The sequence below is a fragment of the Numida meleagris genome, chromosome 12 (genome assembly GCF_002078875.1).
Source record: "Numida meleagris isolate 19003 breed g44 Domestic line chromosome 12, NumMel1.0, whole genome shotgun sequence".
Classification (NCBI taxonomy): domain Eukaryota; kingdom Metazoa; phylum Chordata; class Aves; order Galliformes; family Numididae; genus Numida; species Numida meleagris.
Window position 1 is genome coordinate 17,457,771 of NC_034420.1, and position 14,038 is coordinate 17,471,808.

Here is a 14,038-nt window from a genome sequence, read left to right on the forward strand (position 1 = left end):
GAAGATGCCAGTGACAATAAATAAGAAATGGAAACTTAATGTTTTGGGAGGTGTTCCTACATGGGAAAAGCAGTAAGTTCCAGTAAGTAGTAAAATTAAGTAGAAAAGCAGTAAATAGTCTGTACGTCCTTAACCTTAAGTGGAAGACTTTTTACTTTTGGTTAACTAAATTGGAAATTTCCCTTTAAACCAGTCAGTGCTGATAGAGAAATTAGACTATTAGAGTATAAATTCAGTTTTTTTGGAAGTTAACTATGTGAAGTGGTTCCAACTGCCAGTGAGCTTTATTTAGTTTCAACAACTAAATTTTGTGGGATAACTTTAATAACGCTTTCCTAAGATTAACTTGAGCCTGTTTAAATTGGAATCTCTTGTACCAGAACTGTTGTTTAAAAATCATAAAACTTGCATCCAGTGCCTGCTTTCTGAGAACATAAAATGTCAAGGCTTTCTTCGTAGTTTTCTTTTAATGTCACACAGCAGTAGTTATTTTAATGAGTAATCAAGTGTGTGTTATTATTTAAAGTTTGCAGACCCAATTAGTGTTGGAATTTTCTCTGGCAGCCCCGCACAGCTCGTCATCTATTAGTGATGAAAACTTCACTATGAGTTTGTCTTTTCACGTCCTATGGTTTTTAAGCAAAACCGTACAGCCTCTGTATATTCAAGGAAAGTTAACCATAAGTTAAAGTCTGACTTTATTTTTAATTAAAGGTCTCTGCTTTTTCAACATGGGAGAAAGAACTGCACAAGATAGTTTTTGATCCTCGTTATTTACTTCTCAACCCTAAGGAAAGAAAACAGGTAAAGAAGTGAAATTCACTCTCTTTCCAGCTACTGCAGGTGTTATCTAAATCCTCAGTCAATTTTTTTTTCATGTAGGCCTTTCTGAGTAATCAGTGTTGCAAGGGATTTTTGTTATAATTAGAGTTTGTCTTGAAATTGAAAAAGCCAAAAAGAATTTAGTTGATAGTTCTCCTGCTCTTTCAAGATGCAGTATTTTAACACAGTAAAAGCTGTATGCATACAAAAACTTCCTGAAACCTGAATGACATGGACGGAATCTTCAGTGTCTTGTCAGACTACTTGAGTAATGATTAATGCAGCTGAAAATAAAAAATAAAAAATAATTAAAAAAAAGCACTCTCTTATTCTTAAGTGAGTTCTCACTCAAGAGGCTTTGACTGGATGTATGGAAATAGAAAACTCAAAAACACAAGAAGTGTCTGCTTGCTTAAACATATGGCCCAGTAAAATGTTAATGTTAACATGTAGGAAACTGTTTGCTGTTCTCAGATCACACGTTCAGCATGTTGGTTGTTCAGTATATCGGATCAATTCGCATATTCAAATACAAAGCATTTGTAACCATTCCTTCTGCCTTGTCTGTATTGGTTCTGTGGTGGGAGGAAGGGGAATAAGGGAAGAGGAAGGAAATGGGATTTTTCTCCTTCCTTGCCTCACGGTTTTGTGGCTGCAGGTCTTTATGTTCTTTGTTGTTTCTGTAGGTATTTGATCAGTATGTGAAAACCCGAGCAGAAGAAGAGCGCAAGGAGAAGAAAAACAAAATAATGCAGGCCAAGGAGGATTTCAAGAAAATGATGGAAGAATCAAAGATTAATCCGAGGTAGGAACTTCCTCATTCATGTGCATAAGCACTATAAGAACAAAGTATTTTGAGTGGTGTTAGCTTAACTTCTTCAACCTCTTTCAAAATGGTCAGAGGAAAAAAAAATCAGGTATTAAAATCTTCTTTTGCCTACCGACACTCAATTAGTCTATAAAATAGTAGAACTTTATCATGTTTTATGTATTTTTAGTCATTTTGAAGAAATCTCCACAATGTTGTCTGGAGTGTGAGAGAGGTTTAAAGATCCACTACAGCTGTTCTTTAATAGCCCTGTTTCCTAAGAATATTCGTAGTCTCTGAGAAGTGTTAGGGAGGATTCATCAGTTCGGGAGTTTGAAGGGACATTTTTCTGGTTAAAAGTATGTTAATAATAATATGACAGAGTGTTTTGATTGCTTTAATATGAAAATTGTTACTTACCCTTCTCACCCAGGCCAGCATGCCATGATAACAGTGAAATGATAACAGTAGATGCACTAATGTTCAAGATTATATTGCTAGAAATGTTTGTTTCACAACTTTCTCACATACAGTTCATGAAATGGGTGCTTGTGTCAACAAGTGAGCATTCTCTTTCAGCATCTCTTGGCTTACTTGGCATTAATTCTTTTACAGTGAAATAACTGCTTGTTTGGTTCACTTCAGTTTAATTTTTTTAGTGATCGGCATTGGAAATCGGTGGAACCCAGTGTTGTGTAAATTCTCATATGACTTCAAATCTGATTAACAACTCTTATTTAAAGCACCAGTCTCAGTAGTCTAGGACGAATGGAGTCACGAGAATATTTTAAGAAAAAATGGATCAGTGAGTTCAATATAGCATTCACAGACTAACATCAAAGGTTCTTGTTAGCTTTAGTGTTCTCAGCTTCCAAGATATCCACAGTGTGTCGTATTGGGACTAATTCTTAACTAATTATGGACTGGGGTGGGAAAGAGAATTCCGACTGAAAGACTGTCTTGTTTAATCTTATCCTTTGTCTTCTGGTTTCAGTGTTTGTCTAAAGATATTGCTGTACCTCTGTGAGCATCAGACTACTTTTAATCATCTCTCTCAGTCCAACATGCTCAAGAGTTTGTGTTCCACTTAAGCAGCTCTTGTTCTTCAATATAGCTGTACATTCATTTTCTAATCTTTTTGAATAAGCTACCAAATTCTCTTCTTGTTTCAATTTACCCTACAGCAACAGTAGGCTGGATTTTCCAAGTCTAATTATTTCCATGCTGTGATGAAAACATTCGTATGATTATAAGTGTCTCACGTATTCTTGGGGCCAGATTTGCATCAGAGCTTGGAAAAAGCAGAATAGTGGTTTTTTTTGAGGTAAGTGGCAGTACTATATCTACTGCACAGATTGGAATCTGGCCCTGGAGGTGAGAGAACTGTCAGGAAAGTGCTATGGGGATAATGGATTGAAAGCCCAGTACAGCTGCAGCTGCCCATAGTGTTTGAAGTGTTTTCAACTCCATGTGTTTTAAGATAAGGCATACAGTGTTCACTGTAGGGGAAGATTTCAGTAGCCAATGTTATATCATGACTAACACAATAAGGTGATTTCTTTGGTAAACTCTTAGCATGGTTTGGCTGCAAGTGAATGCATGCAAAGTTTTTAATTTCACAGCTGTGAAATACGTGGACAGACTGGCGGCTGAACTGCTTAACCACAAAAAAGACAACTTATAGTCAGCTGAGTTTTCATTTCTTCTTCTTGGTTGTGTTGTAGTCTCTCTTCCTACACCCACCACCTGCACATTCTGCAGGTAGCTGTATTAAAACCAAAACAACAACAAACCAACACTGTCTAACATGTGCGTGCCTACACTGGACTCCTTTCTGTAATTCATTGATCAAGCATCTCTGTAGTGAGAACATAGGATGGTTTTTCTTTTTTCTTGTTTTTTTTCATTGTGCTCTGGCATGTATACCAGCAGAAGAAATATGTCTCTGCTGAACCTGCTTCCCAGCAAAGACAGCTCTGCCACATTAGTTCACTTGCCATTTTGTTGCAGAACTACTTTTAGTGAATTTGCAGCCAAGCATGCTAAAGACTCGAGATTCAAGGCAATTGAAAAGATGAAAGATCGAGAGGCCTTGTTTAATGAGTTTATCACAGCGGCAAGAAAGAAGGAAAAAGAAGATTCGAAGACCAGGGGTGAGAAGGTAAGGTGAATTTTTTTACTCTGCGGTGTGAGTGGTGTGAGCCTGAGTGAGACGGGACAGAACTAGTGCTTGGTTTGCAGCGTGCCTTGTGTGGGACTCAGTCCTTCCCTTTGTAGAGGTTTTACAGTGTAAGCACTTCACAGATGTATCTTTGGTCTTTCTAAACTAACTGCTTTTAAGTTTGCAGGTATACTGACTTAGAGCGTGTAGATCTTATATTTGTGAAACTGAGCTTACTTACAAGAACACTTTAAGATATTGTTCTGAGGCACGGAAGGGAACGCGATTCTTGTCCTGCTTAGCTGGGAGGCCTGGAACCAGCTGTTACCTCTCTGTTCTCTTAGTGAAGGCAGTAAGATCTTAGAATTCTCTGTAGGCTGCTCCAAGTAAATTTCAAATGGTTTCCATATTTTCTTTCCATTTAAAGCTAGCACTTCAGTGACTTCTAATCTTTCAGTAAATATATCTTATGTATAAACTGCTGCTTATTAGAATTAAAGGTCGGCTATTAAAGATTAATGAATTCCAAATGTCATCTGACCGTAGTGTCAATAGTCGGGAGCAGGCTTTCATCAAATCATAGAATCATAGAATGGTTTGGGTTGGAAGGGACCTGTAAGATCATCTAGTTCCAACCCCCGCGCTATAGGCAGGGACACCCCCCTCTAGACCATGTTACTGAAAGCTCCATCCAGCCTGGCCTTGAATGCTTCCAGGGAGGGGGCATCCACAGCCTGACCGGGCAAGCTGTTCCAGCGTCTCACCACCCTCACAAAAAAGAATTTCTTCCTAATATCTAGTCTAAATCTACGCTCTTCCAGTTTAAAGCCATTTCCCCTCATCCTGTTGCTACCTGCCCTTATAAAAAGTCCCTCCCCAGCTTTTCTGTAGGCCCCTTCAGGTCCTGGAAGCCCACTATAAGGTTTCCTTGGAGCCTTCTCTTCTCCAGGCTGAAGAGCCCAGCTCTCTCAGCCTGTCCTTGTAGGGGAGGTGCTCCAGCCCTCTGACCAGCTTTGTGGCCCTCCTCTGGACCTGCTCCAGCAGCTCCATGTCCTTCTTGTGTTGTGGGCTCCAGAACTGGATGCAGTCCTGCAGGTGGGGTCTCACGAGAGCAGAGCAGAGGGGCAGAGCCACCTCCCTCGACCAGCTGGTCACACTTCTTCTCTTGATGCGCTCTCAGCGCTAGGAAAGCAGTGACATCGGGTGTTACCACCAAGATGTGCGGCCTTACTGCAGTGTCCCTGTGTGGTGTGTGAGTGGAGAAAAGAACCTCTAAAGCCTAATCATTTTTGACATTTTAAAGTCTGCAGTGTTTATTTTGTAGCATAAAGTTAATGTACATTTCACTTAGAATACTTGCAGAAGAGAAAAATGCTGAACAGCACATTAGATTTGCAGACAATTTACTTGTTGAATAAGTCTTGCATATTTTTTTTCTTAATCCAGGTACTCTGATCTTTTTTCTTCCAAATGTTGACTTATTGCTGATATTTTCAATAAATGATTGTGCTTTTAGAGGAGAATTGATGTATTTCAAAGCTAGAATTTTACATACTGCATTTCAGTTATGAAAGTAGAACTGTAGAGTGTTCTTGCAGCTTAGTGAAATAAAATGTTTTATTGTTGCATGATTGTTCTAAAGTTAAAACGTTAAAAGAAGAGAGACTGTGTTTGTTTGCTTTTGAAATAATGCTTTTTTTTCTCCAAAAGCCTTTTGTAACCATTTTATGTATTCTGTTTTATAACAAGTGGATAGACTTTACAGTTATGTGCTGTGCGGCCTGTCAATCAGTTCAGTCTGACAGCTGTCAATCACTGACACGCAAATATTATGGGATTCCCTAGTGAGGAAAGAATTGGTATCTCTGTGTGGTGACTTTAGCCTCCCGCAGTTCCGGTACTTTACATTTTTTTAGTTTTTTTCCTTGTGAAGTGATGAGAGTTGTACCTGCAATGTGTTAACTGCCAAAAAAAAAAAAAAAATAGACCTCTAAATACACCTGAAATATTTTCGGTCTTATTTTCCTTTGATTTTGAAAGTGTTTAAAAGAAAAGAAAATTTAAAGCATTGAACTTGAAGCTTTCTCAGTCTGTTTTAAAAGTCCAAAATCTCTATTTAAGGAGGATCCACTATACAGAAATCTTTAACGTAAGGGTTTTAGGTCCAGTATTTTGATTTTTACTGTGAGTTGCAGCTCATTGGCTGCTGCTGGGCGGTTGGGTTTTCAGACGCGGCTCCTGGCAGTGAGTAGAACTGGGGTGCTTCTCAGTGGCAGAGAGCAGCGAGTGCTGTGGGCTGCAGGTGCAGGACATCAGGGGGCAGGAACACGGCCCGGTGCTGTGCTGGGGCTTGGGGATGCTGGTGCATGGCTCTGTGGTGCTGTGCTGTGGGCGGCCTGCAGCCCTCGGTGCTGGCCGGCACCACCCCGCTGCGAAGAGGCCTTGTAACAGCTCCCCTGTGTGGTGTTGGTCAGGCTGGTTACCATGTTATGTGTATACATGTACTGAACTTGCCAACCAGAGAGCCGCGATTCTTTGGTGAGGCAGTTTTGAAGTTTTAGTTAAAAAGCAAATTACAATACTTGCACTATAGATGTTGCAGATGAAAAACAGAAGTTAAAGTTGAAGTTAAACCCCCGCTTTAAGCGTATTGAAAGTCTGAAAGGGTCACTCATGTTTCTTGGGAGGGAATTGGCTCTGCACTCCCTTTCTTCCGCAGCCAGTACTTACGGAGCATCAGTGGGGCTGGGGCGGTGGTGGGAGCGCACAGTGCCCGGGAGGAGTGGGATGCTGTCCCTGCACAGCGCGGATTTTGTGAGGCTTTGGGTTTGCGGAAGCACTCACTGCAGTGTCCTGTGTGCTTCGAGTTCTGTCACCTTTTTCCTTGGAATGTATCTATCAGTGTAGTGTGCTTCTGGTTAAGCTCTGAGAGACCCTTACTTTATAGACTTCTGCAGTATGATCTGGGCACCGTTTGATTTTTGACAGATATTTCTAATGCTATGGCTTAGAAAGCTTCATATTTTTATACTGCATGCATGTTTAAAGGTGTTTTGAAACAACATTCTTTATCTTAAAATAAATAAATGGTTTGTTTAGCATTTTGTTCAGCTACCTTAAGCAAAATGATAGTGCTATAGATACAGAGTAACTTCTCCGCTGGCTCCAACCAGTTGTTCTCTAATCTGTCTGAAACTTTCTGAGATGGTAGAGAAAAAAAGTCTATAAATCCTTTTATGTTTATGTAGTAATGTTGTGAAGAGTTTAAGTTATCACTGGATCAGCCTGCAGAATGTTGTTCTGAGCGTTGTCTCATTCTTACGTGCTGTAACCCAACGCTTTTAGAACATCAGGTTGACAGTTCTCTGGAAAGCCAGAGTGTGCTCACCTCCTTTCTGAACCTCAGTGTTCCAGAGCTAAACTGCTTTTGGTGATTTTCTTTTTCCAGTAGATGAGACGAGGTGATAAGCAGCACAAATTGAATGGCCAATCCTTCTTAACTCATTTTTTTAGTGGTGTGCCAAGACCAAAGGCTTTGTTCCGTAGGCCAACAAGGCTTGGGATGCCACGAAGGCAGCGTGCTCAACCTTGTGTGTCCAGTCTCAGCCATTCACTGGCTCCGTGTTGTTCAGGGAGTGAGGCCGACAGGTCCCTTGCTTCTGTTCTCAGACATGGGATCTTAAATGCCAAACCAGACATCTAAGGCATAAAGTGTTGGAAATAAAAAGGAAAAAATTACCTAGGCCTTAAAGCACATCAGGAACGAGGGAAATCATCTACCCCAGAAAACAGAGGTGTAATAAGGTACAGGAGTTGCTCTTGCAACTGCTGATTCTGGGAGTTTGAGTGAAAATTAGTTGCTAGCGTTTGTCTTAAGATTTAAACAAACAAATAACAACAACAACAGCAAAAACAGAACAAAAATCCAGCAGGACTGATGCTCTGCCGGCCGTTCGTAGTGCTGTCATTTTGGGCAGAGTGTTGACATCCCATTTAAAATTGAAAATGTAAACTAAACCTTTTTCTTATTTGCATACCCATCTTTTAATGTAATTCACTTAATTACTACTGTATGTGTTTAGTTCTTTATTGGTTAGATCCATCTTAAGATACTGCTACTTATCAGCAGATCCAAGTGTTTACCTCTGTTTATTGTATACTTGGAAGATGAATGCTTAAATACATGATTTGTTTAGAGCCCTGTTTAAAACTGCATAGCTTCTGTGATCTTAACAGAAAAATGCTACATTGTAGAATTGGTAACTCGTTATTTTGATATGTAAAAGCTCAAAAAATAAGCTAAAACTGAAGAAATAAATCTGGATTGGTGAATCATTCTATAATGAATATAGTTCATCGTAGGTTTAGCAGAGCTTTCTGATGTATTTGCTTTAGTAAAATTTTCCCCAAGAAGAAGTGAATTTTAGATGCATTAGGTCTAAATTCAGAGTTTTAGTAGTTTTAGTGATTTTTCTGAATTGTAATGGTATGTAATGTTAGTATAGTTCCCTCTAATGGAGGTAAGTTCATCTCTTTTTTCATAAGAGCAAACTGCTACGTATCAAAGTCTCTTTCTCAAATATTGTCTTTCTGTTGTTGTCTGTAAACTAGATCAAAATGGACTTCTTTGAACTACTGGCTAACCACCACCTGGACAGTCAGTCTCGCTGGAGCAAAGTGAAGGACAAAGTAGAGACTGACCCTCGTTACAAAGCAGTGGATAGCTCCTCACAGAGGGAAGACCTTTTCAAACAGTACATTGAAAAGATAGCTAAGGTATATGTGTGACATTTGAAAGTGTTAACTTTGCATGTTCCACCGGTTACGTAGCTAATAACATGTGAAGGAGCTAACTATAAGATAGACTCATATGTGCTTTATTTCCATATTTAAGAGAATTCTGTGCTGTGGTTATTTGTAGAGGTACCCCAGAATGACAGTGTAAATCTTAGAAGTGCTGTCCATGGTTCTGCTGTGGCAAATCCCTGTGGTGTGTGTACACCTGCATGCATACATACACAGGTGAATGTATTCAGCAGAACGAAGAAAAACAGAGACTCCCATAAGGTCATTGGCTGTAAGGCTTCAGAACATGCAGACACCACACTGATTACTCCGAACCAGCATGGCTGGTTTCCTGTTCTGCAATTTTCTGCTGAACTTTTGGGATTATATGTGGTTCATACACAGCTCCTTCGCTGGTTCCTTTCTCTGGGTGCAGCGTTCCTACCTTTCTCATCCAGGAGATGAATGGTGCAGTAGGTAACCCTTGGCTAAAGATAGTTATACTGCTTCCCTCAGCCCATTATTCACAGTTTGTCACTGTGTACAAAGAACACGCTCCAGAGAATAGTTGTTCTGTGATGAGAACAAGTCTATGCTGTAACCAGACTTCTGTCCCCCACATAGCCCCTACGGTGCTACAACCATTCTTGAAGCAAAATCTTACAGTCTTTTAGATCTTACATCACTTTGAAGTATTTTGTTCCAAGATACCTTTGGTTTGATAATGCTTTCATTTGCTTATCTGTCTAATCAAAGTATGAAAGAGGTCACATTGTTTTCATTGAGGAAAAGCTTTTATTCTTACGTTCCAGAATTTAGATTCTGAAAAGGAAAAGGAGCTGGAAAGACAAGCTCGCATTGAAGCAAGTTTGCGTGAACGAGAAAGAGAAGTGCAGAAAGCTCGTTCAGAGCAGACCAAGGAAATCGACAGAGAACGAGAGCAGCACAAACGGGAAGAAGCTATACAGAACTTCAAAGCGCTTCTGTCTGACATGGTAAGACACACATAGTTCTCTCATTCCAGGAGCTTGGCTGTGCATTCTTTTCTAGTTGATGTGCTATGTAAAAAGCACTTTGGCATTTGGAATTAAGTTTATACAGAAATAGAATTATCTTAATCTTCTTTAGGAGAGAATACTCTTCCAGGTCAGTGTGATTTCTCCTCCTGCATTTGAACTAATGCACAGTACTTCCCTCAGCTGCTGCTTGTTTAGTGTTCATAGGAAAGCTGCAGTTGTCTCCTAATTTTTTTTTAAGAGCTTTAATTTTTAATTTGAACCTTAGTTTAAAACAAGGAAAAGAAAAAAGCTAAGTATTACATAACAATCATCAGTGAACCATAGAAAAAAACATTTACAAAAATACTGGTCCTTTTGCCCAGGTGCGTTCTTCAGATGTGTCATGGTCTGATACCAGAAGGACCCTGCGCAAAGATCATCGGTGGGAGTCTGGCTCCTTGCTGGAAAGAGAAGAGAAAGAAAAGCTCTTTAATGAACACATCGAAGCACTTACCAAAAAGAAGAGGGAACACTTCAGGCAGCTTCTTGATGAAACTTCAGCGGTAAGAGCTAGATGTGCTCAAGCTTTCAATCTTTGCCAGTCCGTGGGGATTTAGATTTTTCAGTTTTCTGTCACGAGTTAATTTTTGTTTGGCTTTATTTCTTGGGACCATTTGCTTCACCACTCTCTTTTCTCCATAAGAAAAATGTAAGCGTTACATCTCCTTACTTGTTCATCTTGAGTTGTGTTTCAGTTTAACATGCAGATAGTTCATTTGCATTTAAACTTCTAATCACTGTTTTTTTTTTTTTATCTCCTGCAGGATGTTGCATTTCTTCAATACTGAATTACTTGATATTCTTTTCTATATGGCATCTTGCTCTTTCAAATAGCCAATGTGTTTATCTTGATACCAGTAGATGATCTTTTGTTTGTCTCAGCGTTCTTCTGTTTTAAATCATGCTTGTTAATCTGAGCTTCTGTGCCACGCTGAGGGAACCTCCCGTCTTCTCAGTGTGCTGTGGGGTTCTAGTGAGTCTTGATCTTTTTAAACTGTGTGCAAACTTCAGTCAGCTTTCTTTAACCCTACAGCTTTCGGCATTCTGAAGGCATTAGTTAAAAGCTCTTAGAACACCAGGCAGATTTTAGTATGATAGAGCAAAATGGCAGATCTTATTTTGAAGCAGATTTCCTGTAGGTAATTTTTCACAGCATATATCCGTAGATGTGTTCTAGAAAAAGACCACAGAACATAACTGATGTTTGTGAGGATGTCAATTTGAAGGTGTCTGAAGAAAAGTAAATGTATGAGATCATCTAATAAAAAATACAAGTACAATAATATAAATGGTAAAAACCCAACGCTTAGATACAGCGATTTTGTTAGTGTGCTTTGGAGATATTTTCTTTCAGATATGGTAATATTTACATTCCACATTTGTAGAATATAATTTTCTTGGAGTTTTAACTATTTTTGCTTCTTTTGAAAGATAACTTTAACATCGACATGGAAAGAAGTAAAAAAAATCATTAAAGAAGATCCGAGGTGCATTAAATTTTCTTCAAGTGACCGGGTAAGAGGTCTGCATTACTGCTGTTAGCCTTCAGTGTGGTGCAGGGTATGGAGAAAGAAAATTGGGGACTGCTGAAATGGTGTCTGCTTTATGTGAATGTTAATATTTCTAATGAAAAAAAGCAAAATTTGAAGAAAAATACATTCAACGTGTAACTTTTACTTATATTCAGTATGATGTTGAATTGCATGAAGTACTTAACGTGCATTTAGTGTTCTAAGTTTATCTCTTTTCTTTCAGAAAAAACAAAGGGAGTTTGAGGAGTACATTAGAGACAAATACATTACTGCCAAAGCTGACTTCCGAACACTTCTGAAGGAGACCAAATTCATAACGTACCGGTGTGTAGCAGAATGGCACCAAAGAGCGAATCTTCTTGTGCTTTTGTGTATAAATGGCAACCAGCTGCTCTTTTTTTTTCCCTAGAATAATTTTGTCTAAGTTAATCTTTACGTTTTTCATAATCTGTCAAAACATCTGCAGTAGATAGAGGAATCTTTCTGTTTTATTTTGACATTTCTCTCATGGTTAACAAGTAATGAAAATCAAACCAAGGCAGATGCCAGGTTGCCTTCTGTGTCCAAATAGCATTATGCGTACCCTGAGCTGTCAGCCATGAAATTCACTTTGTGGTGAGGGCCATCTTCCATGCTGGTGTCAGTCTTTGCCACTCCACTCTTGTCAGCACTGGAGTGTTTTGGAGTTTTGGTTTCAGGTGATGCTACTCAAGGAGCGAGTCACAGTGCTGTGAACTGATGCATTGCACACAGCTTGCCAGGAAAGCTGTGAAATAAAGTAACCGAGGCTTCAACATCCAAATTCTAATCGTCTGCCTCAGTTGGATGCCTAATTTAAAACCCTTGATTTTTGTCCCCCTAGATTTTAGCATTTATATAGTTCACGTGGTGCTGTACAGTGCCCGCTGTGCAGCCCAGGCCGCTGCCAGGCAGTGATTCCTTGTGCTTGCTTTCAGATCCAAAAAGCTGATCCAGGAGTCAGACCAGCACCTGAAAGATGTCGAGAAGATCCTGCAAAACGACAAGCGCTATCTGGTACTTGACTGCGTGCCCGAGGAGAGACGCAAACTCATCGTGTCCTACGTCGATGACCTGGACCGCCGAGGTCCGCCCCCACCACCCACAGCCTCGGAGCCGACGAGACGGACAACCAAATAGAGATGAGTACAATTCAGGCAAGAGTATCTGTTAAATCAAAAGCTTGCATGAGCCATCTGTCAGGTTTATACATACACATTAACGTGAATATATTGCAAAACCATCTTAGGAACAGAGGAAAAGCAGTATTTGTGAACATAAAATGGTCTCTGTATAAAAATAAAAAATGTATATAAAAAAAGGAAGAAAAAAGAACATGGAAATTATTTATGAATTTCGGTAGGGCAGGACAGGTGGGGCCAGCTGTGCAGACCGTGTGGGTGCTGTGTCCTGGAGCAGGGTGGTGGAGGAGCCGTGTTGTGCAGCTCTCGGAGCTGTGCGTGGGGCTCAGATGTGAGCGTGGCCCTGGGGCCGTCTGCCTGTGAAGGTGAGATGCTGCCATGGCTGAATTTGCTGATGGCTGAGGGCCATGTTATGGTAACAGGTGCTGATTCTGTGCTTGATTTCACCCTTCTAAGGAGAGCTAAATCCAGTTAAAGTGAAATGAGAACTAGCACTACAGAGACCAAATTAGATTTGCTCACAGGTCTGCTTTGTTCCTTACCCTGTCCATGGATTAGAAACAAAATCAGGTTGCTCTGCCCAGGCGAAGATCTGTCCAATGATTTTTACTCCAGCTGGAAACTCGTGGCATGTAGCAGTGGCTACCCAACAGAGCAGGACGGTTGTATAAACGATTTTATTTACGATAAGTGATCTTTGCATACTTCTGGATTAGACTGTGGATTCCCTTTCTGGGCAATTCTTGTAAACTATACTCCTGTTTTGAATGTTAAACTTGTGTTTCTAAAGTTTAATTTTGAAATGTTGGGATTGTTCAGTTTATGTATTTGAACTACAATAAACCAACCCCTTTTTTATATGGATTGTACAGGCCTAACGCCAGTTTTTGTTGGGTTGTGTTGGAGTTGTGAATCCAAGAGCAGAGCCTATTGCCTAAAGTGTTGGCTGTGTTTTGCCAAAGTGTGTGATACTGTACAGCATCAAATTAAATTTCATAACCATTCAGATCAGCATCTGTGCAATTTGGTGCCGAACAGAATGATTGTTCAGTTCTTCGGTCTGTGGCTGAACTCGGAACTGGCTGGGCTGGGGCGTTCCCTTCTGTGCCTGCACATGGGCTGTGGGTCTGTTCCTCTGGGCTGAGGAGTGGTAGACTAAGGTCATGCCATTAATATGAAGTTAAATGAGTGTCTGTTTGTATAACATTTCCTTGGCAGCATTATCCATGCCCTACAGCTTCTAATTAGGTGCCTCTGTTTAAATTCATCACCAGCAGCAGCAGAGAATTAGCACATGAGCTGCAGAGGAAGAAGCTCAGTGGAGCATGCTACCAATAATGAGCTCTGCCCCGGGGGGGGGGGGGGGGGGGGCAGGCCCTGCAGTGCTGCTTGGGCACAGCATTGGTTTCATTGTGAAGCCAATTGCACTAGCAGTAAAGGTTTCAAATGAAGAAAAAGCCCCCGCCTCTTCCATACTGGTGACTGAGGGCTGTTGCTGGCTGTTGAATGCATCGCTCCCGGGCTGCAACAGTGTGAACCACACCCTGCAGGCATCACTGAGCAGAGAGGTGCCAATGCCTCGCAGCCACTGGGATTGTGCCCTGCATTGTGTGCAGCCGGACTGGGGGCTGCCCATGTCTTGTGCCCCCCCCCCCAGATCCTAGGGCTCTGTCCCTGGCAGCACACCCCCCCAGCTGCAGGCACCTGCAAAG

General features: G+C 40.6%; 1 protein-coding gene across 4 annotated transcripts in view; it reads left to right on the forward strand.

Annotated features, from left to right (window-relative positions):
• Positions 1–13,332, forward strand: part of TCERG1 (transcription elongation regulator 1) — a 33,693-nt gene extending 20,361 nt beyond the window's left edge. For all 4 annotated transcript variants that reach the window (XM_021410162.1, XM_021410163.1, XM_021410164.1 and 1 more), the window contains 9 exons: positions 715–804; positions 1,509–1,627; positions 3,641–3,791; positions 8,403–8,567; positions 9,389–9,571; positions 9,958–10,137; positions 11,066–11,149; positions 11,390–11,490; positions 12,123–13,332. In XM_021410162.1, coding sequence (XP_021265837.1) covers positions 715–804; positions 1,509–1,627; positions 3,641–3,791; positions 8,403–8,567; positions 9,389–9,571; positions 9,958–10,137; positions 11,066–11,149; positions 11,390–11,490; positions 12,123–12,324 — 1,275 coding nt within the window. In that variant the 3' untranslated portion in view covers positions 12,325–13,332. The remainder of the gene's footprint in view (positions 1–714; positions 805–1,508; positions 1,628–3,640; positions 3,792–8,402; positions 8,568–9,388; positions 9,572–9,957; positions 10,138–11,065; positions 11,150–11,389; positions 11,491–12,122) is intronic.